The sequence below is a fragment of the Aspergillus stella-maris genome, assembly GCF_047715825.1.
Source record: "Aspergillus stella-maris strain CBS 113639 unplaced genomic scaffold BDV14scaffold_15, whole genome shotgun sequence".
Taxonomy (NCBI): Eukaryota; Fungi; Ascomycota; class Eurotiomycetes; order Eurotiales; family Aspergillaceae; genus Aspergillus; species Aspergillus stella-maris.
Window position 1 is genome coordinate 179,598 of NW_027396809.1, and position 27,457 is coordinate 207,054.

The window sequence follows — 27,457 nt, forward strand, 5'->3', positions numbered from 1 at the left end:
TGAGACGGAAGGTAGGGCTACCCCCGGCCTGGAACCCCGGCAACGTGACTTCTGCCATCAACCTTCAACCACGCCACCTGAACAAAAGTCTACGATAAAATTCCCAGATCACCGCGACAACTTCTCAGTACTCTCATCCTATGCATCCCCATCTCCATCTCCATGCCTCCGACTATCACAGTCGGCTACTGGGGTACGTACCCCTACTCCCTCTTTCCCGCTTTTATGCTGACGGTTACAGAACGCCTTGACCCAGCCTCGAACCTCCTCGGTCGCGTCTTCGATGAAGATCCAATCCTTCGATACATGTTATGCAACCTAAACGACGAAGATTTCCTACGGTACCTCCAACCATACTGGCGCGGTTTGCTTCGAGCGGCGCTTCTTAATGGGGGCGTAATCTCGGAAGCGGACGGGTGGAAGTCGGTCGCTGTTATATTGCCCCCGGGGAGATCGGTCGATAGTCCATGGACGATTATACCTTCTGCAATAGGGTTCCTAGGGACGCTTTGGCGGATTGGGATTTCGGGGTGTATTGTTCGTCCTTCCTCCTCCGATGTGGAGTGTGAGCCTGACTCTGGTAGCGCATGCTTGGCGATTACAGCCGGCCGATTCACGCAGCGAAAAAGAGGGTGTTAGGGGATCAGGAACACTACTACGTCTTTGCGATTGGGACTGAGGCTGAACATCAAGGGAAAGGTAGTGCTCTTATCACCACTGGAGATCCACTACTGAGTTGCTACAGGTTTAGCGAGTGCTCTTATGGAGTCTTACAAGGAAATAGCCTGGGCGAACGAACGACCGATATGGTTGGAGGCGACAACTGCGCGATCCAGAGACCTCTATCTATCGTTGGGATTTGAGCAGGCTGAAGAGATCACAATCGGCGAGGGCAAAGCTGCTACGGACGGGACGATGTACCACGAAGGGGCAGGAGTGACACTATGGGCGATGGTATGGTGGCCATCAACAAAGCGTGACTTAATTGTCTGAGAAAATAAATGCAAGTCTGTGTCTATTGTTAAAATTTGCCAGCTTATCGATATACATAATTATCAATCGCTCTCATTCCCGAGGGTATCGCGTCGTAGGTCCGGTCCACTTATGGCGGCCCCGAAAGACCCAATCGATAATGGAAACGAGCATGATGAATCCCAACACCGGTCCTGAGAAGTTCATATTCTCGTCGGTCACAGGTAATGTTGGCGGGAAAGGGAGGAAAATCGTAAAGTATGTCGCAAACAAGATGGCAACAAGATTGACCGGAAGCCCCAACCTCCCCATACTAAACGCACCCCTAGGAACACCCCTCCCGCTCTTGGTAACCCTCGCAAGAACCAGAAACAGCAATGGTAACAAATACGAAATGTATAGACCTAACGTACTCAACGACAAGATCGCATTAAACGCCGCCGTCGACCCTGTCTGCATAAACGACAGTATAAAAATCCAAGAACTTACCAATCCCAACGCCCGAACTGGAACCCTGAGCCTCTCATCAACCTTCACAAAGAAATCTGAGAACGGCAACCCGTTATCCCTCGCAAACGCCCACGTAAGCCTCGTTACCGACGCAAGACCATTGAAGAATGCTATCCACCCGGGTACGATTCCACCTGCCATAAGCATGTACGTCATTGCCTTGGACCCTGTTGCATGGTACGCTATTTCAATGATCGGGTATCCGGTTGGTGTCATTAGGGCTTCGGCGTAGCTGCCCATGAAGTAGAGGATTGCGATTGCGTATCCGAGGGCCATGAGACCGTTTATGATTGTGCCCCAGATCATGGCGCGCGGGACGGAGGTTTTGGCGTTTTTGATTTCTTCGGACATGTGGATTATGCCGTCGATGCCTGACAGGTTAGTTTTGGTGGTTCTGTGGTTGAGTAGTAGGGGGGAGGATACTGTACGCACCGACCAAGGGCGTAATAACACCCAAAAGCCCGATCGAAAATACGACGCCTGGATTCTCCCAACCACTAAACCCCTTGACGAAATTATCCCACACGAAAACATCGTTATTCCTCGGTGCATTACTGACAATGCCAATGATAATTGGCAGGAGGACAATATGAAGCACGCCCGCAACGATCTCAATGACGCCTAGGACCCGCCTCGCGAAGACATTCACTATAATCGGGATGATAGAGACAGCCCACATCAGCAACGTACTTCGCCATCCGTGGACTTTGTATGAGGGGTCGGCGAGCTTGAGCATTCCCTCTATTTGCGTTCCAATGAAGAAGGGGGCTATGCAGACTAGGGCGGACCAGGAGAAGACCTGTTTCTTCGATTAGCGCGCATGGAGAAGGAGCTTGGGAAGGGTGCTGACAGTGATCCATCCTACAGCGGATACAAAATCAGCGACACCACTGGTACTCGTATTTTGGAGGGCACTCACCTTGAAAAAAACTAAAGAAGCGAGGCCAGCGTGGTGCAAGGACAAATGTCCAGTGATACTGAGCACCTGCCGTCGGATGCCTGGAGCAACGATCAGTTTGGGTATTCTGCGAGTTGTTGCGGTCCAGATTCATACACAGAAGCGAGCTCTGCCAAGGACAACGCAATCGTCAAGTTGCCGACGATGCTGACAACAAGCCCATATACGATCGCTGACGGTCCACCGTTATAAAGTCCGGCTAGTAGACCCCCGCCAGTAGCTTCCCATGACGCGAGCAATGTTGCTGAGAATGCGAGAGAGGCGATGAAGCCGAGATATCTCTGGGTCCGGTCAGGGTTCTCATACTTCCTTAGAATTTAGAAGGACTCTGAGTACGTACGTCTAGTCTCTGCTTCTCCCGGGACCCTAATTCTGGATCTCCTGGCAGGTTCAGGTTGCGTTCTCGCTCCTGGCCGGCATCGTGGCCATCAACAGAGTAGCTGGAGCTCGAGCTAGTTCTCTGAACTTCTATCCTCTGCCCACGGCCGTCCATATCTCCTATACAAAACCTCTGCCGTACCTTGGTGAAGACAGAAGAGTGTTGATGTGAATAATAGAGGTGCAGTAGTAGGTCCAGACTGTGGATAAAAGTACCCGACGCTGGGTTCTATATGTTATTATACGCGCCATCCGGATTATTTCACTCCAGTCGTGAGCCAGGATGGCTCCGGATTATTTCTCCATGAGCAAGGAAACAAGTATGTGCTTTTTCTGTATGAGGAATCATCCATGGCCAAATAGAGTGCTTAGATGGCCTTGAGTGGGGTTTTAGACATATAAGTACAAGGAAACATATATATCGGATATCCGCCATTCTGTAGACCTAGGTAAAACGAGACATGCTTTCGACGTTGAAGCGGTAGTGTCAGCCTCCCATGCCTCATAGCAATATTTGATCTTTATTGAACGCCTGGCCAAGTTGCGATTCGTTGGCAAGGTGCTTAGCGATATTCGGATTTATGTGTATAGTAAAGCCGACGAAAGGTAACTTATAACTAGCTTCTAAAAACTAGACTAACTACACAGGGAGGATGCAGGAATAACAACAATAAGTACGAATGTAAAAATTGAGGATTGAGGAACAAAACTGGACACGGGATTCGCGGGAAACAAAATGAACAACATCGTGACAGCCTTCCATGCCTCTGACTCTGGGACATCCCTGGCACTGACGTGTGGTATTTGGTGTCGAATAGCGAAGAGAGCGGAGTGACAAAGGCGTGATTTTGCATTCCTCAGACTGGTTGCATCATGGTTTTTGCCATGTCAAGCTTTCCAGCTGGTACGATGCCTCTAGCCACTAACTTGCCAATGACCCGGACAGTCCAGCCTTGGCAATTTTCAGTAACGGATTGTCGATTGGGGGCGCGGGGTGGTGCTTCGCTTGTTGCAATCTCCCTGACAACTGTGGCCTGCTGCTCGGTGATTGTTGTTAAGTTGTAGATATTTAGGAAGGACGCCGAGTTGATAATATTGATTTGACGTGGTGAATGCTCATGTCGCATGAACTCGGCGTCTCCCTTGACCTGATAAATCCAACCAGGCTCGCCCTCCTCCGCAACAAAAAGGGACCAGTGATACGGTTCCCCTTCTCCCTGTTGCTGATGGACAAGTGAAAGGTAGAGACCGGCAGATGGGGTAGACGGGGCGGATGGCGGCGACCCAGTACGCGGAGCCGCCTCAATCCATTGCTGAGTGCCTCTCAACCTAGAGAAACGACGACCGTTAACTTCGCACACTTCTCTCAATCCCCTGACCTGTATGGGCGTACTTGCAGTTGGGTAATCCGCCATCTCGGTGTATAACTGCGATGGAAGATAAGGTCAGCGCCACTGTACTGTAGAGGTCAAATGAGAGTTGCTCACTTCTGATTTGGTTTGCGTAGCCTAAGTGAAAGAAAGGAGACACGAGCTGTTGAATAAGATGAGATTTTTTTGTGATGGGCTTCTGGTTAATGACTATTTTAATCGAATCACGGACAGCGAGGGGCTATTTATGTTAGAGATCCCCGAGCTGATACCTGATAGGCAGGCACGCCTGAGTTCAATGACGATGTTGCCTTGTCGGATGCTCGCAGCCGCACAACACGCGCCAAAGGCCGTGATCGAGTCTATAACATGGCTTCCGGTGTACTCATTCGCAGAATACTTAGCCGCCTGACGTAGGTGATATTCATCTTCTCAGGTGCAGCGAGTCAGTTCAGTGAATGCAATCCAATGAGTCTTAGGTAGGCATCACTGCCGGCTTGTTAGAGAAGGATTGACTGGCAGAGGCTTAAAGATAGACGTAGACCAGCGCTTCCATAGCCAGGAGAGCCTCCACTGGCGGATCACGAGGACCATACCGGCGCCTAGAAAGCAGCCTAGGTACTTGGATATGGATCACTGCGTGACAGGCGGCGCTTCTGAGAGCCGCTTGAGGCTTGGCAGGCGCTAAGGCAGACACGGGCACGGGCCAACAAAGCCGGACTGGCGGACAAAGCCGATGACGACCTCTACTCTCCTACGGTCTTTCAACTCACCCTCTCCGTCACCCAAGCATCTTCATCCAGACAACTACTGCAAAGATGGGGGATCTTTCGGAAGGAATCCCCTTTGCGACAAAACACCTCCATGACGGGGCCAAATATGTCAAGATTGGCAACACCCTTTACCCCGCCCCACACATCTCCGGGCCTGAAGATGTTCTCAAGCTAGCACCAGGCCAGGAGTTTATTCGCGTTCTCGGCAGACAAATGGGTCGCGTGGTAGTCGAGAACGACATGTCCTTTGTCTCGAAATTCGGCATATCAGTCAAATCCACAGAGGCCGACGCTATGAAGATCGCCTTCAAACACTGTCCGTCTCTGGCGCCCGAAATGTATTACGCAAGGTTTTGGCCTGATCACGGCCATATCGAGATGGGTTTGGTCTCTGGGGAGCGACTAGAGCTAAAGTGGGATTCTCTAGACGATGAAACAAAGGAGTCCGTCTGTCGCCAAACGTGGGATTTTGTTAATCAGCTCCGTGCTATACCCTGCCCCCCGGAGTTCAAGGGTCTCGCCCAATCTACAGTCGACGGGTCCCCCACATTAGACGTGTTCTTCGAAGACCTACAAGACCCACCAAGACCTCTAAAAACAGATCAAGACGTCCGCGACCGGATTTACGAACGGTATCTCCATTTCGCGGGTCGGCGCTATGAGCATGAACTCCCTGATATGCTTCCCCGCTCGTCGCAAATGGTCTTCACGCACGCTGATATTGCACCGAGAAACATCATGGTTGATGACGCTGGAAAGGTTACAGGAATCGTTGACTGGGAAGCTGCGGGCTGGTATCCGGACTATTGGGAGTATGCACAGATCTTAAGACCGAGTCTGAGAGGAGATTGGCCGAAATGGATGGAGAAGACAGCTCCTAGAAAGTGGGATCTTAGTGGGATTAATGCTGCGAGGAGAGTGTTGTTTTAGTTATTGTTTGATAGCGTATAGTTTTTTCCTTCCATTTTTATGGCTTCTGGTTTTGTTCGGTGTTTCATCAAGGGAGTTGTGACAAGCCAGCGTGATGGTAATGTGGATTTCCTGACTAGGGGACTTTAGCTGTAAGGATACTTATATAAGCCATTCCATTCTACCCTATATGCTATGTACACCGGAGAGAGGCACAGATCAGTCTCGTCGATATTTATGTTCATACATAACACCATCCTTCTCCTCCTCTCATTCAAAATATCCCATCACCTCCACATCAACCCTGTTATTGACATCTTCAAAATCCCGCTTAGCAGCCAAGGTTGACAGCTGTAACATATTAGCAAATATCCTCAACGGGAGTCAAGAAAGATACATACCGTTGGCGAAAAGAGCATAGGAGTCCGCGTTAAGCAGAGCCTGGCTAGCAGAGAGCGCAACGGAAGCAGAGTACCCGTAAGCATAGTCATCGGTACCAGGGCTGTAGACACCAGGGGCGTGAGTAAACTCGTGCAGGGTGGTGGTGGCCTGGTCCTGGGCGTAACAGGAGCTCGTCAGGGCCGGAAGGTAAGAGTAGTAGAGCTCGCAGTTGGCAATGATGTTGTAGGCGGGAAGAGTCCAAGCAAGGACGTTGGAGCTGCAGTACCCGTAGGCATCGGTGCAGTAGTAGGTGGTTGAGCCGGAGGAGGTGGACGAGGCCTCGGAGGCAACGGCGCTGAAGCGCGCGGCGACGGTGTTGCGGGTTGAAGTGCTATCACTCTTGAAGAAAGTCGTGAACCGGGAACCACCGCTGCGAGCGGCGGAGGCGGCGGCGTTGGCGAGCGAGACGGTGTTGCGGAGGGCCGTCTGCAGGGCTGTGCTGCGGGAGCCGGAGCAGCTGGCGATGCGGGTGCGCTTGTCGAGGACAGCGACGTTGGCGACTTTAGCGGCTTCGGCGCCATCGACGGTGATGGTTAGCTCGTTGGAGGTGAAGGGGAGCGAGCCGGTGACGTTGTTCTCGGTGACGAGGGGGACGACACCCTCGGAGCGAAGGGTGATGGAGCCTCCTTCGGAGAGGTCGCTGGTGGAGGCAATGTCGAAGACGTCCTCGAGGGTGGCGCCGGGGGCGAGCGAGGTCAAGGCATCGTCGGAGAGATCAGTGGTCTTGACGCGGTACTTGATGCCTTGGAACTCAAGCTCGTTGTCTGTCTTTGTTAGTATATCTTACTGATATGTGAGAAGGTGACATTCATACTCTCGCGGAAAAGGGAGACCTTCTTGACGGGAGAAGCATCCTTGAAGAAGTTCAGGTGGACAAAGGTGACCTCCTCGCTGCCAGTGTTCTGGACAACGGCCTTGACCTTGGTGTTGTCAACCTGGGACAGAGTGACCTGGAGGCCAGAGGTGCTGGTCTTCTCGACAGGGGAGGCAGCGGCAGCCTGGAGCATAGCCAGGAGAGCAACGGGAGTGATGAACTTCATGATGAAGATTGGCAGAAGGCTGGAAGTAATGATGTGGGAAGATGATGCTGGATGATGATGAGAATATCAAGACTTCGACGGGGTTGCACAAGGCCTTTATAGTTTTGCCAGCGCAACAAAGTCCTGTTCTCTTCCCCATTAGGACTGTATAGATACCTCCATAAGCAGTCTACATGATGCCTCGGGGACAACGACCAAAGCAGAAGGTAGTATTTTGCAGCCGTCTCGCAGCGCCAAGTGAATTGTCGTTCTGGGAATATATGAAGCTATTCCAGGGTCTACCCAGTAGCGATCCTTGCCTGTAACGCCACCTCTTGATAAGGGGACTTGTCCGCGTCCAACCGCTGGCACCATGCAACCCCTTCAAGCCACAATCTTCTTGTTATCAACATATCCCTGCATGAGCCCTGCGCGAGACAGCCTTCGGAGTGTTCTCGAAAACGTTGTCGAGGCCGGAAACACCAGCGTGCCCATCCGATAGGGCCAGTGTGCCTGACGATATCCTCCGCCGTGGGGGTAGCAGACTTGGCGAGCGCTAGAACACTCTGTGCAGAGGGGTAGTGCGTTGGCGCAGGAGGACATGGCTTATCAGTGTTACCTTGTGGACGCTGCACAGACAATTGGAACTTTATTCCCAAGCATGAACTGCTGCTGTGACACAAGGTACATCCAACGGTCACCTAGAATATGTATGTCAGAATGATAGACATGGTCGTCAGAGAATGGACTGCAGTTGCAGAAGCCATGCGTGAGCAGCCACAATGCTTGCTGGTGCTTCGCGCTCCGCCCTCAGATTAATCACGGAGTATCAGTAGCGCCTGGGCGAGTATAGAGATGCAACCCAAGACTCTTCAATCAAGACTAGCGGCAGTGCATCCCCCGCAGTGATCGTGTGATTGGCAAACCCTGAGATTCGAGTCCAACTCCCAGCGGCAGTGGCCGCGCTGCAGATCTGCACGGAAAGGGGCAGAATCCATACAGAGGGGGGTCTAGACCTAAAGCTGGTAGGAGTTATCAGCCAATAGGTACGGTGATTGGACTAGTCTGTCGGAGGGTGCCGATGGATCACGTAGCTTACTTAGTAGATTAAATTAAACAATTAACAAGGCTGAGGGTCCGGCGGGGTTCATTAACTGCACTGCACTGCCTGCAAGTCTCGAGTCAGCAGCATCGCACTTTCCTCGACAACTCATCTTCCCAAGATAAGGAATGCTTTTGCGAGTCCTTTCTATCCTCTTCGCAGGAGTCCTTTTCTATCTTTTGTCTACAATGGCTACTGAGTCTACTTCGGTCCCTGCCCTGGAGGTGCAAGTCAAGTCTCCCACCATCCCTGCCTCCTTCACCCCGCCCATTCCTTTGTCTGTTCAAGTGACGGTCGCCAACAACGCAGACGCCCCTGTTACTCTCCTACACTGGGGATCGATTCTTGACCCCAAAGCTGGTATCCTCGGTGTATTTGAGATTCGTAACGCAGACACCGACGAGGTCGTGACACTGGACTCGATCAAGTTTGCGCGACAACTACCCCCACCTTTGGAGGACTTTGTTCAGATCCCCGCTGGCAAAACAATCGATACTGAAATCAAGGTTCCTCTCGTCCCCCTTGCGGAGGGGAAACGGTATACCATTCAAGCAAAGGGGCGGTGGCAAGCTATTTGGAACAAGGTCCTTGAAGAAGTCCCAGGTGACGACCTTGCAAAATTGACGGGGGCTGAACGAGGGGACTTCCTATCCAATGTTGTCCCCATCAGTTTTGAAGATACTTCAAGCGACTTGAAATAGTCAGCAGATGATGCTCTGGGCCTTCTGATGTGTCGCTGGTGTCAGATGGTTCTGGTCTTCATGTGATAGAATATATTTTCCGAATACAAGCTTATGCTGTGCAACACACCAAGTGCATGTCATTACATTTGAAATTGTTCATCCATTATGCATCAAATGACTTCATGATATAATACATAGTCCAAAAAATGGTCATAATCTATTCGCGATCGAACTTATCCTCGGGACCTCCACGGCCTTCGTAATGTTGCGCCTGCGCAAGTCTATCCAAGATATTAGTACTCCATCTAATCCATTCCTAGGAACCACTGCACTCACCGGCCTCGGTCATCACGGACGCCACCCTCTTCTTCGGGGATAGGCTTTCGGTCGGATCCTGTCGAGAGACCGTCACGGCCGTAGGCAACACCGCCAGCAGCGTCACCGAACTTGCGCTCAGCCATAGCGTTCACACCGGACTCAGCGGCTGCACTTATTAGTCTTTTTGAAGCATACGATATTAATTGGACTCACCAGTATCGCTCTTAGGACCAAGACCCTGCTTAGCTTGGTAGGAGTTAAGGTCCTGCTCAGCCTGGGCAGCAACGCGGCGAGGATCGTAAGACATGATGAAGTAATTTGTGGTCTTTAATAAGTCGTAAAAAGGTTCGTGGATGGGTAAAGGTAGTGTCTTTAGCTTGAGTTGATTCTGTCTGTTCCTGAGATGCAAAGAGAGACCTTTTTATAGAGTCTTTCTGGTTGAATGAAATCATCGCGATGTAATATGTGATGACGTCAGTGTCCACCCTCAGCACCAGGTATATACAACGGCAAACATCATAGAGAGTAATTGTTCTAGAAACGACCGGTTCATGTGGAGAATTTTCAGGGTCTGTTTGTCCCTTTACGTCAAAATTGCACGCGACGGGGTGATGGCTAAAAACATCGCTGATGCCTGAGACTGAGTCGTAACATTAGCCCTACGACGATCACCACCACCAAAGTCCTCACGACTCACGAATCTACAACAGAGGAACCAAGGAATCGCCAGAATGTCCCATTGCAACGACAAAAAAGTCCCTGGCTCCCCACTAACCGCAAAATCCCAATTCCTCGAAACCGCCGCCTCCGCAACGCAAGACTTTACGCCCCCCTCACAAATCTGCGCACACCTCCACGCCTTCCACGTCTACGCCGACCACCCAACGCGCTGCGTCGAAGCGAACCACTACTGCTCCCATATAACCGAAGACCTCCGACAATGCCTCATCTACGACTCCCCCGCTAAGAACGCGCGGTTAATCGGGATAGAGTACATGGTCACCCCCAAAATATTCGAAACGCTCCCCTCTGAAGAGCGGAAATTGTGGCACTCCCACCAATACGAGGTTAAATCGGGGATGCTGATTATGCCGACTCCGAGGGGTATACCAAATGCAGCGTGGGAAGTTGCCGAGACGTCGGAGATGCGTGATGTCTTACCGCTCTATGGCAAGACGTATCATTTTTGGCAGGTTGATCGGGGCGATAAAGTTCCTATGGGGGAGCCGAAGCTCATGTTGAGTTTTACGGATGAGAGTAAGGTGAAATTGGCGGTCCCGGGGGGGATGAGTGAGTTGGTGGAGAAGAGGGATCAGGAGTTTGGGGTTGATACGGGGAGTAAGGCTGAGAAAAGGAAGGATATCGAGGAGGTTGAGAAGCATCCTGGTAGGTCCTTTCCCTTTTCTTGTCTCGTGGGCGCTAGGTATTATATAGTTGACTGACGGTTTTTAGATGCGGATGCGATGTGGGAGATTCATGAGAAGAAGTAATTTGATTGGTTGAAGCATCACACTTCCAGTGTCCATATGCCTCATTGTTCCCATGGAATAACATTCTGATTAATGGTGCTTACCTCTCTGTCCGATTGGCTGGCTATACGATGCGTTGTTCTACTTATGTAATATCTTGCAAAAACTACCTTCTGCCCGGGACACACCTACCGCCCGGGATTTACAGTATGTTAGCCACAGACAACCACAGTAGTTAATACTATTTTCTTACTACTCTCCAAATCCTAGCATAAGTCCCAGAGCCGCGCTGAAACCTACAGGATTCCTGAGATATACAAACCCGAGCACGTTGATCTTATTAACATCTAAAAATGGTCTACCCAATCCCCGAAACACCCATAAAAACAATTGGCCTCCGCGAAATCTGCACCGTTGACGGCCACCACTTCAAGCGCCTCCGCGGCACAGAGAAATGGACTGAATACACACCTGAACACACAAGCATTGCGTCTACTACCACCACTCCTGAAGATAGAACCGCCGGGCAACAAAGCCCACTCTACCTCTCTCTAATTCTCGAACACCAAGACCCCGGTTCCCCAAAGCATTGGTCCCTCTTCCTATCGCACGAAAACTCCCCCGGCGATATTTTCGCCGTAACAGGGGACGCAGAATGCATGCACTATTCCTTTTCCGAGAGTCCGATTAACTTGACGCTTTCTGAGGCGTTCGCGAATATTTATCATCTGGCGGAAATTGCGCAGGATCAGGTGGGGATTGTGAGGGAGGTTGCGCGGGGTGAAGATCCTCCCAAGGCGAAGGATCGGGCGTCTGTTAGGGAGAATTGTCAGGGGTGGGTTGTCAGAGTTTTGGAGGGGTTGAGCGGGAGGGGGATTGTGGCGAGGGAGAAGGTTGGGATGGTTAGCAGGATGTTGGAACCTGTTTAAAACTTTCAGGTATTCGGAACTGGGAAGCCTGGAACATGATTGCTTTCTACCTATTCTTTTTATTTCCTGCGTAGGAGTTTGAATTCATTCCTTCTGAAATGTTAAATGCTTATAATGATCATGATTCCTATCGAGTATCCCTACTTTTCCCTTCATAATTATCATCTATAAAATGTCTTAGGAAGTTGTCCCTCCCCCGTCAGGGTAAGTTAGTCAGACAAAAATGGAACAGTGTAGGGTTCCCTCTTCCACCAAAGCTAAGACTGCCGGACCCCAAAATCCAACAAATAAACAGGATGATTCCGATAATCAGGCACCGGCGGCTCAGGGTCATAAGCCGGCTCAGTGGTAACAAGAATCCGATTCTTCCCCGCCAACTCAACATCCTTAATATTCTTATCCAGAAACGGCGGGCTCTCTTCAAGCGGCACACGAGTAATTCCCGTCGGCGTGTGCACAGGCGCCTTGATCTGCTGAGGCGTAGCGAGCCGCAGCCTTGTTGCATTCTGCAAAGAGGGATCCCTCTGTACTAGTGTCTTCCAGAATTCGTCGTCCTGCCCGTCATCGCCTTCTACTATCTCTGCTATACCGGGCGTGCCGGACTGGTAGAAGATCCCGGTTACGATCCTGCTGAATGGGTCGATGTCGAGCAGTGGGAAGACGACGTCAGGGCCGTTTCCTAGGATCTCGGTGGCGGAATGGTGGAATTCTCCTTGCATATCAGAGACAAATTTCTCGATCTTCACCATTAGAAAGTCACCGTGCGCAAAGGAGCTGACGACTGCAAATTGAGGGTCCCTGGCATACCCATCTGTCTGGAGCGTATCGATCTTTGGGTGCTCCCATAAGGTAACTGGAACCCTCTGCATGACGCTTCCCAATCCGGGGTCAATGATACTGACGTGAGCAGGTCCAGTCATGCGGTCAAGCGCCAGGCCAAGTTTATAGTTTGCGATTGGAACCCAGGAGATATAGCAAGGGGGTTCAATCTCAGTTAGCCGTGGTTCATTGAGCAGGTCGCCGGTTTGAGGATCAAGCCGCTTAATTGTGACCCCGTCCTTCCCAAACTGATAGAATCCTTCCTGCGCAAAAGCAAATGGTGCGCCGATTGGGTAGGGCAGCGTGTTATCCACGTCGTCTTCGCGAGTCCAGAGCTGTCTCCCTTCCTCTAAGGATATCATGTATAGATTTCTCTGCCTGTTCGTGTCCTCTTCATCAGCCCTCGTTCAGCTCCATTTCAGTTCTAGGGTTTAGATACTTACGTCCCATTCAAACCCCGCTGCCTCAAATCCGGCGCAATAATCAACAAAAGCCCATTCTCGTTCATATCCACGTCTTGGAAATTATGCAGGTCTGCGGTTGTAGGTATGAAGCGGCCCGGGTACGGCTGCCCATTCTCCTGCAGACCGAATTTCTGCGCAAATAGGCCCGCTGTTCCGTTAATGTTCTCAGTCCAGACAATGAAATTCTCGCCTGGGTAGAGCATGTGCTTTGTTTCGTACATGCTTGCATCTGTGACGTTTCCTTCGATTAGGGTGTCTCTGCAGTATTGTTCGAGTGCTGTTAAAGAAGTTAGAGAGAAATCACACCGGACTCAAATTAAGGGGGGAAACATAGTACTTACCCTCGCTCATAAACATCCTCCGCTTCTCGTCATCACCTCTCTTTCGACATACAGCTATCTCCCATATATCAGGAAAGTGCTTCCGCAGCCCTCGCGATGTAATCCAGCATAGGACCGCCTGTTTCCACTCTTTACTCACCCGCTCGCATTTGACGACGTCGTAGATGCTTAGGTGTTCCCAGGTTAGTCTGAAGCAGTCGTGGCCTAGGGCTGTGAGGGGGTCGGTGCGTGGAGGGTTCATATTGAGAGGGAGGTGTGTGTTTCGGTGTTGTCGATGATGAGAAGTTAGATTTGTATAGTTCGGAAAATACTAATAGGACGTGCTATCGTTACTGGATTTATCTACTTGCCTACCTGAAATGGTCTGGGATGGGAATAAAGGATACAATGCCTTTGTTCATAGAAAGCGATTGTGCGATTATCGAGACATAGAACAGCTTTGCGTTCCCAATTTCCCATTCCTGATATGAAAGACCTGCCTCTGATGCAAAAGAACGTGCTATGAATTCGACATGTTCTCTTTCTTAATGTCCCCATCGTAAAGACCACATCGTGGGAGAGTAAGCGGTCATATGAACCCACGGATGGCTTTAGCTCTTATCCTCGTACGTATAGGATAATACCTGAGAAGTTGTGGAGATCTCCTATACATTTAAAGACTTCATTTATTCCTCTATACCTAACAGCTCCTCACTCAAGAACCATATCCTCGCCGCTAATCCCCCACCCCACCAGATCATCCCTCCTATACCACGGATCCTCCGTATTCCCAGACCAATACCCAAAATAAATCAAGAACCGATATCCAGCCCTCCCCAGCCCCGATACCGGCACGGCACCAAATGAGGTACTTATCCCGTCCAAGGAAGAACCCCTTTGATTCCGTCGCTCGATGGATGTCGGGACAGGGTGCATGGAATCCTTCTGGTGAATAGACTTCTACTTCACGGAGGGGGCCCATGGATAGGAATCTTGTATTCTAGGGGTGAGGATCGTCTTGGAGGATTGCGATGTCTTGCTTTTGCGGGGTTCGTCATTCGAACACAGCGACGACGGGCTTCGCATGTTCGCCTTCACCTCTAATACCACAGACGATATTCCGCCAGGGATTAACGCGCAGATCATGGCAGCCCTTTACTTCGTCGAATGGTGATCTCAAACTTCAAGCTCTTTTTTCTCAGCGAACCACCCACTCTCATTTATCGCAAACCGCTGAAAGCGCCAGTACGTCAAACCATCTTTATCCTCGCGCGTACTCTTGATCGCAAATTCACATGCTTGAGTATTCATCGGGTTAAGAAGTAAGTCTGGCTTTCCCCACGTCTGCGTTCTGAGCTCTTGAATCACTTAACCCGTCGCGACGTCTGTTATGCGTAGAAATTGAATGTCGTCCCCTTTATCTTCATTTTGATAAATTCCGAATACGCTCTTAAGTTCTGAGTCGCTGTGTAGCTTTATGAATAGTCGATGCCCGTGACATGCGATGGGAAGAAGATGCTTATTTGCGTCTCGCCAGGGTCGGCGGTAGAGGTGTTCTGTTCGGCTTTTTAGTTCCCTTCCTGTTGGGGGGTCGAGGATGTGTTCGCTATCACATACGTTAGCTAGATACCTCCAACATGGAATTCTGACATGCTGCAATATATCCCCAGTCGCTGGATCGATCACTAACAAGCCGCCCATGCGTTCCGCATTCTGAGAGCGTATGCGCTGCCAGTCCGGGAATTAAGGGAACGAGGATGGCTGATAACTCAAGGTCACAAGCACTTCTCGTCCATTGGACCCTCGCAGACAAACGTTTTCGGGTGCAATCTTGACTAGCGCATAGTCGCCAACCGTGAACTCATGAAGAAGAGATCCAGTCTCCAAATCATGTGTCTGGATTGTGAAGAAACAGTCGAAATCATCTTGTGCTTGCATGGTGTAGACCTTGGATTTCCCAATTGCCACGACCTCGTTCACGTAATTATCCCCAAGTGACAGGATTCCATTCAGGCTATCAGGTTCATGTTCTCGGTAGTCAAGATCTCGCGTCCAGACTGCTTTCCCTGTGTTAGCCCTGAGGGTGTAATTACCTATATAATGCGGTCCGTAAATAACCATGGGAAAGAATTATGATCATTGGCATGCCTGATTCTACGACTTCCACGAAGCCGAACCATGACATATACTCCTGGACTTACGTGCAGGGTTGTATGAGATGGCCAGAACGTGGTGCCCATCGCATTTTGAAAGTTGATGCATTGGGAGGGATACGTTGACCCGTCCGCCCTGAAACCAAAGCACTTCACATATACATTCTTGCGGACTATCCATGCGGCTATATCACCAGCTATATCAAAATGGACGGCGTCGTAGACCTCGGTGAGAGCAGACACGCGGCCCGATTGTATCTTCTTTTCCTGGACGTATGTAATGACTGAGATGATTAGTATTACTAAAGTACACTACCTCCTTGGACTGGAGGTACCTGCCGCGCTTTTTGACCTTGGCCAGCTTTTCCTCAAAAGTCCCATCCACTTCAATACCTGACCTCCACATCTCCGGAAGCATGAGAGCCATCCATTCCTGTACAAACTTCTTCCGGGCTGTGCTGACTTGCTCACATCTAGCAAGGTCTTGGAGGTCAAGGCACTCGATGACAACACACATGCAATCCCATGACAAAGCACCCAAGGGGTCTGTAAGACTTGATTTACAGTCCAAGGACATTGCCGTGGGCTGGCTGGACCCTGAATCTTGCGCGAGCCTCATTTGGATATATTTCTATGTGGTTCAATTCGTAAAAGACACCAGGATGTGATGGCTTGCAGCCTTATCCCCACGAAATGTTTCGCGTGGCTGAATCGGAGACGGCTTGTTCACCTAGTGAAAGGGCGTTATATAGAAAATTCCCCCAAGATGAGCTCCTGTATCAAAAAAACGCATATCCAGGTGTTTCTTATTTGGATTGGGTTGGTGAGTTGAAGTAATTGCGCTTTCGTGGGACTCAAAAGACTAGGCAAACAATTCGGCCTCGGAGAGGGCTAGATTAAGACTGGGATTATGAATTTTCTGAGAAGGAGAAAAAGAGGGGACTAATTAACCATGAAACTTCGCGGAAAGTAGGAAATAAAAATTAAAATAGCTGAAGGCCAGGGGTCTTCAATTGTTGGGAATGGGCTCTGTCCGCTACCAGAAGGTGCGATCCGACACAGATTTTCTTAGCAAGTCATCACTCATGGAAAGAGATTTATAGACGTAATGCGCAGGCGAGCGATTATCTATGGAAGACAGTTACTGCCATCAATGCATCATTATTCGACTCTGTCTGGACAGAGGTGATATGGTGCGGTCCGCATCTTCCGTGCCAAACCCTAAGTACTAGGCTGTATCCTATTTCTCGAGACGGTGAGACTCTATCTGTTGAAAGCATAAATGCACGGGGCGTATGCTTAGCAAGAACTATCATATCGCATGGAATGGGGCCTTTTCCACAGTAAACCTGGCTATTTGCGGAGCGATGGCGAAGCAATATTAAATGAAAACCCGGGTAAGATTCGACATAAGGACTTTTGTAACGAATCGTACAGGCCCAGGGGAAGGAAAGGGGGGCAGAATGACGTCTGTATCGACTACACGCACGTAGCCTACTAAGGAGCGGATGCCTTTAACGATAGGGCTCAATTCTATTGCTTCGATAGACTCTTGTTGACGATGTCTTCTATATCTATTGAGGGGTCGAATCCTCAGGGGGTTGGAGTAGCTTGGCAGCTAGAGATCACGTGGTCTCATACTTTCGTATCAACTTTCAAAAATGCCTAGACTGCGATTTTCGCACTCTGATTGGTTTAAAACAGTTACAGTAACGTGACCCACATACTATACCTCTTTAGGATGATCCTGGCCTTAGGCTCCTAAAGAATGGGGGGGAAAGGGGGGAACGCCCCCCAATCGCCCACTAAAACAGTAGCTGCTATCGTTGGCAAATACTTAAGTAAAGAACGAAGAAACGCAGCTTACCCGGGTATTTTAACGAAATAAAGCGTGATTCCGTTATAACGAGGTTTACTAAGCGCCAAATCTCCTAAACAACAACGCGCGGGTCGTCGCGAAATCTCATCCCCAGTAACAGGTTCAACATGGTCTCCGAACTGCAGCCTACGATCGACAACGACCTCGCAGTTCTCCAAACAGCAATTGACAGCGCATCCGAGTCCACCCTTCGATATGTCCTGAAATCCATCTGTTTGAATATCCCCGAGGCGCGGGAACGCGCTGGCTGGAGTTTACTTGTCGACGCGACGAAGAAGCGAGAAGTTGGACAGTCAGACGTTGACACAGAGGAATCTGAGGTATCTCCGTCTGTAGTATCGGATAGCTCAGATGAGACCGATAACTCTGATGAGCCTGATGATTCCGGCGAACAGCGAAATATGGAACCTCAACCCCCAGCCCAGTCAGACCCAGCACGACCAAAAATCCGCGTCCCGCGCTACGCATTCTGTACGAACTGCAAGGATGAATTCGATGTTACGGAAAATAAGAGCACGAGTTGCAGATATCACCCTGGTATGCCGTCTCTTGGCTCAGCATTAAGCGCCTACTAAACCATTATCATTCAGACGATGAGCCCGAGCCAACGGGCTCCGACATATGGGTAGACAACGAGTTTGGCGTCGATGACTCGCCGATGTGGGTGAATGGTCGCGAACATTGTTGGGAGTTTTCATGCTGCGGAGAGACTCTGGCTAGTAACCCAGAGGGATGCGAGGTCGATTGGCATAGGGAGGGGGCTCCTGAGCGGAAGGTGAAGCGTGTTCGGACTTGGGATTATCAGCCGAGCTTTTAGGGACTAAATGAATGCTCGGTTCATGAGCCCATGGCTTAATTGGTAATTGCAAAGGTGAAGTGGGACTCAGTCAATCACTCCTTCATACTCCCTTTGTCACATATTGTCGCAGCCTCAAAGTACAGCTCTTTAGAGGAGTTTCAGAAACATGCCGAAACAATGAATTAGAACTCATTGTCAACACTATCATTAGTTCAAAACCTCCCGGATGGACAGACAATATATCACGCATCCTAGAAACCTTGAACTCTTCAGACTTACCCCAAGCCTATACGTAAAGTCAACTTACACATAACCACGTCGTCAGAATGCCAGGAAAGAGAAAGGCCACCACCGGCGCCATGATCGGCCCAGACACAGAGCGCAAACAACCCCTACGAAAGCGCCGGAAGACCAACCCAGCGGAAACTATTTTTCCACCAGACGCTTTCTTATGTCACCTCGCAAAGCGACGAGATCCGTTCAAACACCTCCTCTTCGACTGCGCCCGAATGATCCTCGACCACCTCTATATCCAGAAAATCCTGCACTGCGGGAAAGTCAGTCGCGGCTGGAGAGAGGTCGTTGACTCCTGGATATTCCTCGGTGGTCTGCGTTTACACTTTCCAGAGTTATGCAGTCAGGAAACAACACAAATCTTCAGCAAGGCAGTAACGACTTTCAAGAGTCGTAGCGTTGCAAAAATTAAATCTCTTCTCGGGGATGTCAACAGGCATCCGGAAGTTCGTCGTTGACGAGCACTTTTTCGTTACCTCGGGCGAGTATGTTGCTTGGAAAGAGAGTGATGCTATTTACTGGAACAACCTGAGGTACTAACCTGATGGGTCGTTCGAGTATATCCAGACCCTGGACTTTGACCTAAAGTACCCGGTTGTCAACATGCTTCTGAATGACGACGGGTATCTGCTTGTTCGCACAAAGTCATACAAGTTGTGGTATAGGTACGTACTACTGCCATTCCTCTCCAGGCTGTCTTTTCTTCTGATGCTAGCGGATACCCACCCAGGGACCATCTATTCAACCTAGATACCGGGAAGAAGCTCTGGCAGAACGACATCGATGTAGACGTCCGGCTAGCGGAATCTATGAGCCCACTGACACGAGCCCTGCTCCTGGGCATAGACACAGCGTACATCGTTACCGCCGCACACGAAACCTGGGATCTCATTGCGTTAGATCTCATTACAGGTAAAGAGCTATACCGAGTCCAGCATAACCCGCGCGATTACGGTCATTGGCATGAATCGGATAGGCGCCTCCATCCCAAGGACTCGCAACGACACCTATCGCGTAACTCCACCATCCTACTTAAAATCGAAGGTCGCGAGGTCCTCGTCGGTCTCGCCGTATCAGCTATACACAACACGAGTACGGCTTATTCCCCGCATCCGCCTCCCTCCTCATCTTCGACGGCGAGACCGGCAAGGGAATGCAAAACATCGACATCCACGGGAACGACATCGCCTACCTCGTCCCCTCAGAGAGATCGGAAGACGAACTGGCCGTCATAACCCGCCAATCCAGCTTCCTCCCCAGTCCCTGCTCAATCGAATGGGTCGCCCCCGACAAAAACGGCTTCTTCGCCACATTCGACCGGATAAGCGTCTACAGCCGAAGTTACGCTTTCCGAGACCTCGGAACAGCAAAAGACCCCCACAAGAACATCGTCGTTGGATGCGGGAGCCGATGCGTCGAGATAGCCCAGATAGACGGGCGTACAGGCGGGAGTCCGCAGGGGGAACCAGCACATGAATGTCACCGGCGCGGATTGGGGCTTCCGTCGAAGAACGAATAGGGCGTTAACCCGGAGTGAATCTCGCCGAATTTGGGGATGAAGAAGAATATTCGGCATTGGGTCCATTTGGTTGCTGCGAGTAGACTTGTTGTTGAGTCTGTTTCGCCGCGGGTGAAGGCGCAGGGGTTTTTTTCGGGGGGGTTTATGGAGGGGATGGCGAAGAAGTGGGAGCATTCGGTTTTTGATTTTGCGTATCGGCCTGATGGGCTTGTTTAGGGTGTTCCATTTGATGATGGGCTCATGGGATTTTATGCATGGCGTTGGCTGGTTTCCGACTTAGATCGTTCCAATAATTCATATTTCTCACTATAGGTTTAATTGTACTACATCTAGTCAGGATTTATTTCCATATCGTAATGTCATCTTACTCCAGTTCGTAAGGAAGGCTTCGCGTTATCAATGCGTTGGCTCTGTCTTCAATGCCGTCCAGCAAGAGCCGCTCTATTCATTCTAACACAAAGTCCCGGTCAATGGGCGTAGACAAGGAGCCCTCTTTATCGGCTCAAACCAGAACTCTTATTCTATTTATACCACGGCTTTATGCCTGTCAGACCCGAATAATAGGCAGTCTTTGTGTCTAGGTCTCAAGTATCATGATCGTTTCACAGACAATGAACGATGATCTTATTGTTTGGCAAGTCTACCTCTTTACATCCCAAGAAGCCGGCATGTACGACCATGAATATCTTTACTCAACTTACCTTCTCAGACTGCAGGTTCTAACCACAATCAACACTAAGCAAGCATTCAAGTGCAACTACTAGGAGAATATTCACTATGCCAAAACGCAAGCTCCTAACCTACGAAGCCGCCCGCCGCAAGCGAAGAAGGATGTCGGCTGATCTAACCCGCAAGAACCCCGGAAACCCCTTCGAGGCTCTACCTTGGGAAGTCGCTACCAATATCCTTACCTTATTGTCACATCGGGACCTCCTGCGCATCGGGCAAGTCCACCCTGGCTGGAAGAGCCTGCTGGATCACTGGCTGATTTACCAGGGTCGACGATGTGTGCCTGATAAGTGGCAGGCGGATGTACAGGGTGTGGAGGGATTCGAGGACAAGGTCCAGACCGTTAAGCAATCTAGTAAGTACTTCAGCATTTATCCTACGTATTTGAAATACCTATGCTAATTGAGCTCAGTAATCGACCATTCAGCGCACACAAAGTTCAGCGCGGGCAAAGCGTCCTGCGCGCGACGATACCAGAATACCGTACCTGATCGGCGACTCTTCAGCACGAACGGGGATTTCGTCGTTTGGCATGAAAAGCATCGGATATACTGGCAGAACCTAGCATTCAAGCCTGATGGTTCGCTCCATCCGATCCACAAATTGAGGGTTCGCGTGGCGGCGGATAATCTTGAGTATCTGGAGGTTAACGAGGAGGGATACGTATACTATCAGATCTGCCATCAGAAACTCGCGCCTTGGGAGGAAGAGGTTTATAGGTATACTACAATACCCTGAATTTTTCCGGAGTATACAGCTAATTAGTATCGGCATTACAGACACCACGTCGTCCACCTACCGACCGGAACCCGCCTATGGAGCAAACGGGCTGTACCCGATACAAGGTTCTTCGCGATGGGCAAGGAACGGATATACTACTGCTATATCGCGGGGTCAGGAAACAACAACCGGTTTCTCACGGCGCGAGATATCAAGTCCGGTGGAGAGCTTTACGAAATCCCCCTCGGCATCAATATACCCATGAACATGACACCCGTCGCGATCCAGCGGGCTGATGGTAGCGAAGTTCTCGTTGCCTTCCACATCGCATCTTTACTTCCAAATGTAAATGTATACTCCGTCAACGGCATTCAGATCATAAACGGATCAGACGGACGGATGTTACAGTTCATCCAGACGCGCATTTGGGGCGACGAGCAGCACATCATCCCCCATCCACAGAGGCCAGGCCACTTTGCAATAGTCAGTCACATCCAGAACAGCCACTGGAACGTCAAGATCGAGAAGTTCGCACAGAATGCAGAAGACGGTATTTTTCGCAGTGTCAGTCGGGAATGGTTACCACTAGGCAGATCCCCCGGACCGATCAACAGAGTCTCTATCCACCCCTACCGTAACCTCGCAGTGAGCATCGAGCAGCGCCGCGCCCTTCCCCGTGTCCGAGAAATTACAAAACACCCAGATCCTCCAACATACTGTGAAACGTTCCCCCGTGACTCACCCCCAATACCTACCAACTGGCTCCGACGAGGCGAAGAGCACGAGATTACACTCCCACCGAAGTACAAGCATCACAAGAAGCGCAGGCTCTTCTTACCGGGGCCGCTGGATAACGGGCCTTATCATCCTGAGTTGAGCTTTGTCGGGTGGGATCGAGTACTTATGCGCTCTGAACCAGAGCAGTTTTATTGTCTGTTTGATTTCCGATTTCGCATGCCTTGTAATTTGGGAGGGAAGGATCATGTTCCGCATGTTGAGACGTTGGAGATTCGGTGATACATGGCCTCCAATTTGAAACACCTTAGTAAACCCTAAATAATTAGATATCCAACTTAATATATATGTACACTTTTATAAAACCCACCATCATGTCCAAGCTCAACCCAATCATCCGGACCAAATTCGAAGGGGAGAAATCGCCCACTCAGCAACACCCACACCTTCACCTTCTTAGTCCGCCGCTGAGAATCCCACTCCGCATGCCAATCAACCACACATTCATCTGAATTACTCTCCAGCGTATCCCCGCAACAGGGGAACTCAAAGCAGTGAGGTAATCCTTCTTCAAACTGCGACATGTCATTAGGGTCATAGAAGTCGTTGTCCACGAACAACTCCTCGTCCACAGCTTCTGCTTTCTCTGGTGTATTGTAAGCCGCTGGGGTAAGCTCTGCGTACCCGCCAACACTCCGTGTTCCCCACGCGGGGGAGGAGGGAGCTAGGTAGGTAGCGACTGCACTCACCTGGGTGATATTTGCAACTAGAGGCCGAGTTCATCGTGACATCATACTCCTTCCCACAATTCGCACAGTCCACATAGGGATAAACTTCAAAGCAACTCTATGGTTTGTTGGCGCGCAGGGTGGTTAGCCCATGATTCCTCCGAAGCCTAAAGGGGGAAAGGGCACCGCGGGGCCCGGCCCGTCCGCCAGGGCTTACAGGGTTCGTATTTCCGCAATCGCCGGGACAGACAGCAGGGCTAATGCGGGTATAATAGAACACTCAGGCCGCGGGCTACAGAGAACTGGAACAAAGTATGTAGATTGGACAAACTTGCTCCATGGGCTGGCCGTGAAGACTGCTTTGGGACTGCAGCGAGTCAAAGCAAACTGGAGGCGTCTGCTGCCTTCTTAGTAGATACTCAAAGATAATGACAAACAAACATTACATAAGTGCCGACCTTCCCTCTCTACTCATCATTCAGGAAGCTTCACAAGCTCATTGCCCTTCTCCTGCATCTTCAACAACCCATCATTATAGTTATCTAGCGGCGCATCAGCCTCAACAAGCTCCCAAACCTTCTGAATCTTAGCCACAATCTCAGCATCAAGCGGCCCCGTCTTCGCAAGACCCAGCGTTTCCTTGAGCTGCACCAAATTCCTCGCCCCAAAAATAACCCGATCGCCATACTCCCCGCTCAAAATCGAATTATGAACAACCCACCGATAAGCAAGCTCAACCTTCGGAATCCCCGTCTCCTTCGAGATAGCCTCCCAAACCTTCAACCCCTCAAGCATTGTCGGCCTATTGTAAAGCTCATGATAAAGCGCACCAATCATATTAGTTGGGTCCCATCTCCCCTGCGCATTCTTAAATAGAGTCTCAACGTCCTTGGTCAAAAAACCGCCGGCGATAGGCGAGTAAGCGTAGAACTGGATCCCGTGTTTGCGGAGTGTAGGGAAGAGTTCGGTTTCTGCGCGGCGGGCAACGGCCGAGTAATTTCCTTGGTAGACGGAGGGCGCAATCCAGTTCTTTTCCTTAGCGATGCGCACGAGCTCGTCGACTTCGCTGGCGAGGAAGTTTGAAATTCCGAAACGCTTGATCTTGCCTTGTTCGTAGAGCGTGTTTATGGCTTCTGCGGGGACTTCGAGGGGGACGCGCCGGTCGGGGGAGTGCAGGTAGTAGACGTCGACCTGTGTTAGAAACATAGCAGTTAGTGCTAGGCTCTGTATTTGAATGGCGTACGTACCTGGTCTGTCTGCAACTTCTTGAGACTATCATTCGCGGCAGCAATGATGCCCTCGGTGGTGGAAACAGGCCCAAAGCCGCCGGGGTATTTGGTGTCGATAACAAAGTTATTCGCGGCGCCTAGCCGGCCTAGGATCTCCTCGCTGATGCCGTAGATCAAGGCAGTATCGATGTACTTGACGCCTTCGGCTTGAAGGACGGAGAGACCCTCGATCCTGGCTTCGTGGCCTTCAAAGTCCTCTTCGGACTGGAAGGTGCCGCTTCCAAAGACGAGTTCGACGGGTGTAGACATTGTGGTCTTTTTATACCGGAATCAGTAGAGGCGGTTAGAGAAAAGGTATGAGTCTGAGTGTGAGGCTTTGACAAAGCTGTTCTGTGTTTAGTAGACCTCAGCCAGCAGCCTCACTCCAATACTTATACCCGAGTGACATCCATACCTCCACCAGAGATCTTAAGGCCGACTCTTCCCCATGCCAAACTGCTTAGAAATAGTTCCACCCATACCGTATTTCCGATATATTCAGGAGCTGCTAGAAAAATCTAAATCGAAAACCCTACCAGGCGTTGATATCTAATCCACCAGCTTGGCGTTGAAAACGTGCCCAGCGACCAGTAAGAATGCAAGCCGCGCCGCACCCTGCGCAAATGACGTGCGGTCCCGGGGATTGGCGCTGATCAAGCACATCTCCGACCTTCTACGCGACTAGAACTCTCCGCTCTCCTACCACTCTTTCAATCCTTTTCGGGTGTCGAAAGAACTAGCACCTCGCAAGCCCTGTCGCAAGGTGCTCCTCCGGGACCTGGTGGGGCGGGAGTTAGGGTTTCCGAGCACCGCGGCCCCGCTTCCGTTTTGGGTTCAGAATCCCACTGATCCCGAGACAACCAAAGGCATTGTTGGTAAGGTTGTAGGACCGTATTCCCTTTTAGGTTCGTCAGCAGACTAGTAGTGTAAGTGAGGTCTCTATGTGGGCAACGTTTCGCGGGGAGTGGTACCCCGCGCTGTCCTGGGGAACTGCTGAGTAATGTCTCGTCGGGTTTCGATGACACGGTGATTAGGCGGAATTAAGAGGTATAGAGGCCTTATCGCTTCGACGATAATAATCGCTACTGCTGGTGTCTTGGTAGACAGCTTTACTCGAGACAATCTATTTACCTTCTACTCATCTCTATCTAATCTCGCCCTTGAGTGGAACATCTTTCTTTTTTCGTCGACAAACAATAGGGCTTATCAATCTCGCTCAGGCCAACAGGGAACCCGTGCTCCCTTACTGCTCAGCAAATGTTTTCACCGATAGCAATAGCAACTCGCTGTAGATTTCTAAGCTTAATACAATTCAATACTCATGTTATCCTACCTAGGTGTCTAAGGTATCCACAATTGTCCGCAACTCTGGTGCAAAGCCCTTGCTCCTTCCAACGTCACGCACAAGCACCCATGGGGTAGCTACGCCTAACGGAAAGAGCAATAGGTGCTGGCCGGTCACCATCCTTTCTAGAGATTTCTTCATCCTTTTTCAGTTCTTCCTCTCCAGATAATCTCAGTTTGAGACTGTCGAAATTTCTGCCTACGTGGCCCGCACTTCTTCGTGGCTTAAATTATTGCCGAACTGTCCACACAAGGTCTTTCTCGATCCGCATTCGAAGCCACTTCATGATAACCAGGTAATTGTTCTGGGCAAGCTGCCTAACATTCCAATCGGCTATTTGCTCCATGAATCATCTGTTCTGGGTGCTTGGGCGCCCGCGTCTCCTTTACTTTTCTCGCCCTTGCTTATATTACTTGACTTTGAGGAAAGGGAATCTTGGTCTCCTTCTATCATAATTTAAAACTACATGTCTATAGCAAGCTGAGTAATGTTTTTGGATAATCTTATCACTTACCATACTTGGAGACCTCATAGTCGTGAAAGGCTTAATACAGCGGTCTCAGTTGAGATTCTTGGTCTTCAGGCATCGATCAGGCTTGGAAAAGATCCGAAACAAATTTAGGTCTTTCGGATTTCCGATCCTTCATCCAGACGTTCTAGCATGTGTGGGTGATAACTTGGCAGAGAGCTCGGAACCCTTGCATAGACAGCACAACATTCCGTCTTATGCAAGCACGTCGTTGCTCACAACATCGTCTGTGCGTTCTCCCGTTTTTTGATATCGGCAAAATCAAAAGGCAGGTTCTTGGTTGACGATTCACGCAGTTCCCTGATCAGCTGACGCTTGGACAGGCCTCGCCTGCGTACTGGGTAAGTCACATGGGAAACAAGAAAAAACAAGTACTCACGTCAATTTGTTTGAACTTTTATCAACCTCAACGCTAAGGCATCACTCATTCATGCAAAGTAATTTTCCAGAGCCCCAAATGCCGGACCCGACACGTTCGATCGATCTTCCGAATTCCTTGGCATTTGCATTTACAAGAAACACGAAGTTTGTTGGGTCAATTTTGGTACTTTTGATTGAAACACCATTGGAAAGATACATCCACAGTGTATAGCCGAGGCAAATATCACTTTACCAGGCCAGGGGGTTCCAAGTTCTGCAGGCTGAGTCCGTCGGATCCAGACTCCAGACTCCTGGATTCTCCAGTCACAGTGGCGTTTCCAAATCATGCAAGTCACGAACCAGGGCAAGACCAGGATATCCCGGTTTATCCCTGAATAACGTGGGCTGAACCAGTCCAATGGGTTTGATTGCCCTCTCGTCCCGACTCATCACATTCTTCAATTGTGTTTATTTCTAGTTTCCTGTTTACACATTGAATAAGCAGTACCATCGGGGTGGTTCCCGGATCGGGGATCAAGTAGTACGAATGAATCTCGAAGACAAGTGATACGTGAACTCCAATTGCTTGGTTTGTTCAAAAGTCAGGAAAGTACCATCGTGATGCTGAAGAAAATCTTGCAGCCCCCACAAAAGGGACCCGATTGGGTTGGTGGGAGTAGATACATCACATTCCATCGCGATTGCCAAACGCCTCCACCATCACGAATTGCCTTTAGTTCCGCCCCATCACGGCGCTTAGAGGCAGAACCAGGAAATCGGAAGAGCTGAGACTGATCTGTGAACCTTACTGATGATGTTATGACTCCCAGCGGATCTTTGATCTACTAGAGAGGTAAAAGTGAGGCTTTTAGGACTTTTTGATCTCGCATGTTGATAGCTCAAGAAGTAAGCCTTGACACCTCGATCGTGAAGTGGGCCGTTAAAAAGTACCAGGACCACGGTTT

The 27,457-nt window shown here is 50.1% G+C and overlaps 14 protein-coding genes across 14 annotated transcripts; 7 read left to right on the forward strand and 7 right to left on the reverse strand.

The window, feature by feature from the left end:
- Positions 1-131: 131 nt before the first annotated feature.
- BDV14DRAFT_170111 (GNAT family N-acetyltransferase) lies at positions 132-1,035 on the forward strand. The gene is made up of 4 exons (XM_073768149.1): positions 132-193; positions 242-537; positions 585-699; positions 746-1,035. Exons 1-4 carry the CDS (start codon positions 163-165, stop codon positions 991-993), a joined length of 690 nt encoding a protein of 229 aa, XP_073630102.1. The 5' UTR covers positions 132-162; the 3' UTR covers positions 994-1,035.
- A 30-nt stretch (positions 1,036-1,065) lies between these two features.
- BDV14DRAFT_198237 (GABA permease) lies at positions 1,066-2,933 on the reverse strand (the record flags this gene model as incomplete). The annotated part of the gene is made up of 7 exons (XM_073772875.1): positions 1,066-1,425; positions 1,462-1,853; positions 1,915-2,281; positions 2,333-2,343; positions 2,402-2,481; positions 2,537-2,721; positions 2,781-2,933. The coding sequence occupies 7 exons, from the start codon at positions 2,931-2,933 to the stop codon at positions 1,066-1,068; spliced, it is 1,548 nt and encodes a 515-aa protein (XP_073630103.1).
- Positions 2,934-3,675: 742 nt separating this feature from the next.
- Positions 3,676-4,233, reverse strand: BDV14DRAFT_198238 (uncharacterized protein; the record flags this gene model as incomplete). Its single annotated transcript, XM_073772876.1, has 1 exon — positions 3,676-4,233. The coding sequence occupies one exon, from the start codon at positions 4,231-4,233 to the stop codon at positions 3,676-3,678; it is 558 nt and encodes a 185-aa protein (XP_073630104.1).
- Positions 4,234-4,948: 715 nt separating this feature from the next.
- BDV14DRAFT_170114 (aminoglycoside phosphotransferase family protein) lies at positions 4,949-6,299 on the forward strand. Its single transcript, XM_073768150.1, has 2 exons — positions 4,949-6,221; positions 6,272-6,299. The coding sequence occupies exon 1, from the start codon at positions 5,007-5,009 to the stop codon at positions 5,889-5,891; it is 885 nt and encodes a 294-aa protein (XP_073630105.1). The 5' UTR covers positions 4,949-5,006; the 3' UTR covers positions 5,892-6,221; positions 6,272-6,299.
- Positions 6,202-7,351, reverse strand: BDV14DRAFT_198240 (Deuterolysin metalloprotease family-domain-containing protein; the record flags this gene model as incomplete). The annotated part of the gene is made up of 3 exons (XM_073772877.1): positions 6,202-6,221; positions 6,272-7,075; positions 7,126-7,351. The coding sequence occupies 3 exons, from the start codon at positions 7,349-7,351 to the stop codon at positions 6,202-6,204; spliced, it is 1,050 nt and encodes a 349-aa protein (XP_073630106.1).
- Positions 7,352-8,479: 1,128 nt separating this feature from the next.
- On the forward strand, positions 8,480-9,252 carry BDV14DRAFT_170115 (uncharacterized protein). Its single transcript, XM_073768151.1, has one exon. The coding sequence runs from the start codon at positions 8,561-8,563 to the stop codon at positions 9,131-9,133; it is 573 nt and encodes a 190-aa protein (XP_073630107.1). The 5' UTR covers positions 8,480-8,560; the 3' UTR covers positions 9,134-9,252.
- Position 9,253: 1 nt separating this feature from the next.
- Positions 9,254-9,826, reverse strand: BDV14DRAFT_170116 (uncharacterized protein). The gene is made up of 3 exons (XM_073768152.1): positions 9,647-9,826; positions 9,452-9,599; positions 9,254-9,396 (listed from the first exon to the last, which is right to left on the reverse strand). Exons 1-3 carry the CDS (start codon positions 9,738-9,740, stop codon positions 9,333-9,335), a joined length of 306 nt encoding a protein of 101 aa, XP_073630108.1. The 5' UTR covers positions 9,741-9,826; the 3' UTR covers positions 9,254-9,332.
- Positions 9,827-9,985: 159 nt separating this feature from the next.
- BDV14DRAFT_32285 (OBAP family protein) lies at positions 9,986-11,118 on the forward strand. The gene is made up of 2 exons (XM_073776545.1): positions 9,986-10,819; positions 10,886-11,118. The coding sequence occupies exons 1-2, from the start codon at positions 10,165-10,167 to the stop codon at positions 10,921-10,923; spliced, it is 693 nt and encodes a 230-aa protein (XP_073630109.1). The 5' UTR covers positions 9,986-10,164; the 3' UTR covers positions 10,924-11,118.
- A 137-nt stretch (positions 11,119-11,255) lies between these two features.
- On the forward strand, positions 11,256-11,831 carry BDV14DRAFT_198244 (uncharacterized protein; the record flags this gene model as incomplete). Its single annotated transcript, XM_073772878.1, has 1 exon — positions 11,256-11,831. One exon carries the CDS (start codon positions 11,256-11,258, stop codon positions 11,829-11,831), a length of 576 nt encoding a protein of 191 aa, XP_073630110.1.
- Positions 11,832-12,088: 257 nt separating this feature from the next.
- On the reverse strand, positions 12,089-13,696 carry BDV14DRAFT_198245 (uncharacterized protein; the record flags this gene model as incomplete). The annotated part of the gene is made up of 3 exons (XM_073772879.1): positions 12,089-13,028; positions 13,094-13,391; positions 13,456-13,696. The coding sequence occupies 3 exons, from the start codon at positions 13,694-13,696 to the stop codon at positions 12,089-12,091; spliced, it is 1,479 nt and encodes a 492-aa protein (XP_073630111.1).
- Positions 13,697-15,177: 1,481 nt separating this feature from the next.
- BDV14DRAFT_198246 (uncharacterized protein) lies at positions 15,178-16,164 on the reverse strand (the record flags this gene model as incomplete). The annotated part of the gene is made up of 3 exons (XM_073772880.1): positions 15,178-15,491; positions 15,782-15,871; positions 15,981-16,164. 3 exons carry the CDS (start codon positions 16,162-16,164, stop codon positions 15,178-15,180), a joined length of 588 nt encoding a protein of 195 aa, XP_073630112.1.
- A 1,232-nt stretch (positions 16,165-17,396) lies between these two features.
- On the forward strand, positions 17,397-18,589 carry BDV14DRAFT_170121 (uncharacterized protein). The gene is made up of 2 exons (XM_073768153.1): positions 17,397-18,003; positions 18,057-18,589. The coding sequence occupies exons 1-2, from the start codon at positions 17,574-17,576 to the stop codon at positions 18,281-18,283; spliced, it is 657 nt and encodes a 218-aa protein (XP_073630113.1). The 5' UTR covers positions 17,397-17,573; the 3' UTR covers positions 18,284-18,589.
- A 2,266-nt stretch (positions 18,590-20,855) lies between these two features.
- BDV14DRAFT_198249 (uncharacterized protein) lies at positions 20,856-22,544 on the forward strand (the record flags this gene model as incomplete). Its single annotated transcript, XM_073772881.1, has 3 exons — positions 20,856-21,162; positions 21,220-21,526; positions 21,587-22,544. 3 exons carry the CDS (start codon positions 20,856-20,858, stop codon positions 22,542-22,544), a joined length of 1,572 nt encoding a protein of 523 aa, XP_073630114.1.
- An 845-nt stretch (positions 22,545-23,389) lies between these two features.
- Positions 23,390-24,625, reverse strand: BDV14DRAFT_32308 (aldo/keto reductase family protein). The gene is made up of 2 exons (XM_073776546.1): positions 24,238-24,625; positions 23,390-24,181 (listed from the first exon to the last, which is right to left on the reverse strand). Exons 1-2 carry the CDS (start codon positions 24,526-24,528, stop codon positions 23,465-23,467), a joined length of 1,008 nt encoding a protein of 335 aa, XP_073630115.1. The 5' UTR covers positions 24,529-24,625; the 3' UTR covers positions 23,390-23,464.
- Positions 24,626-27,457: the final 2,832 nt, after the last annotated feature.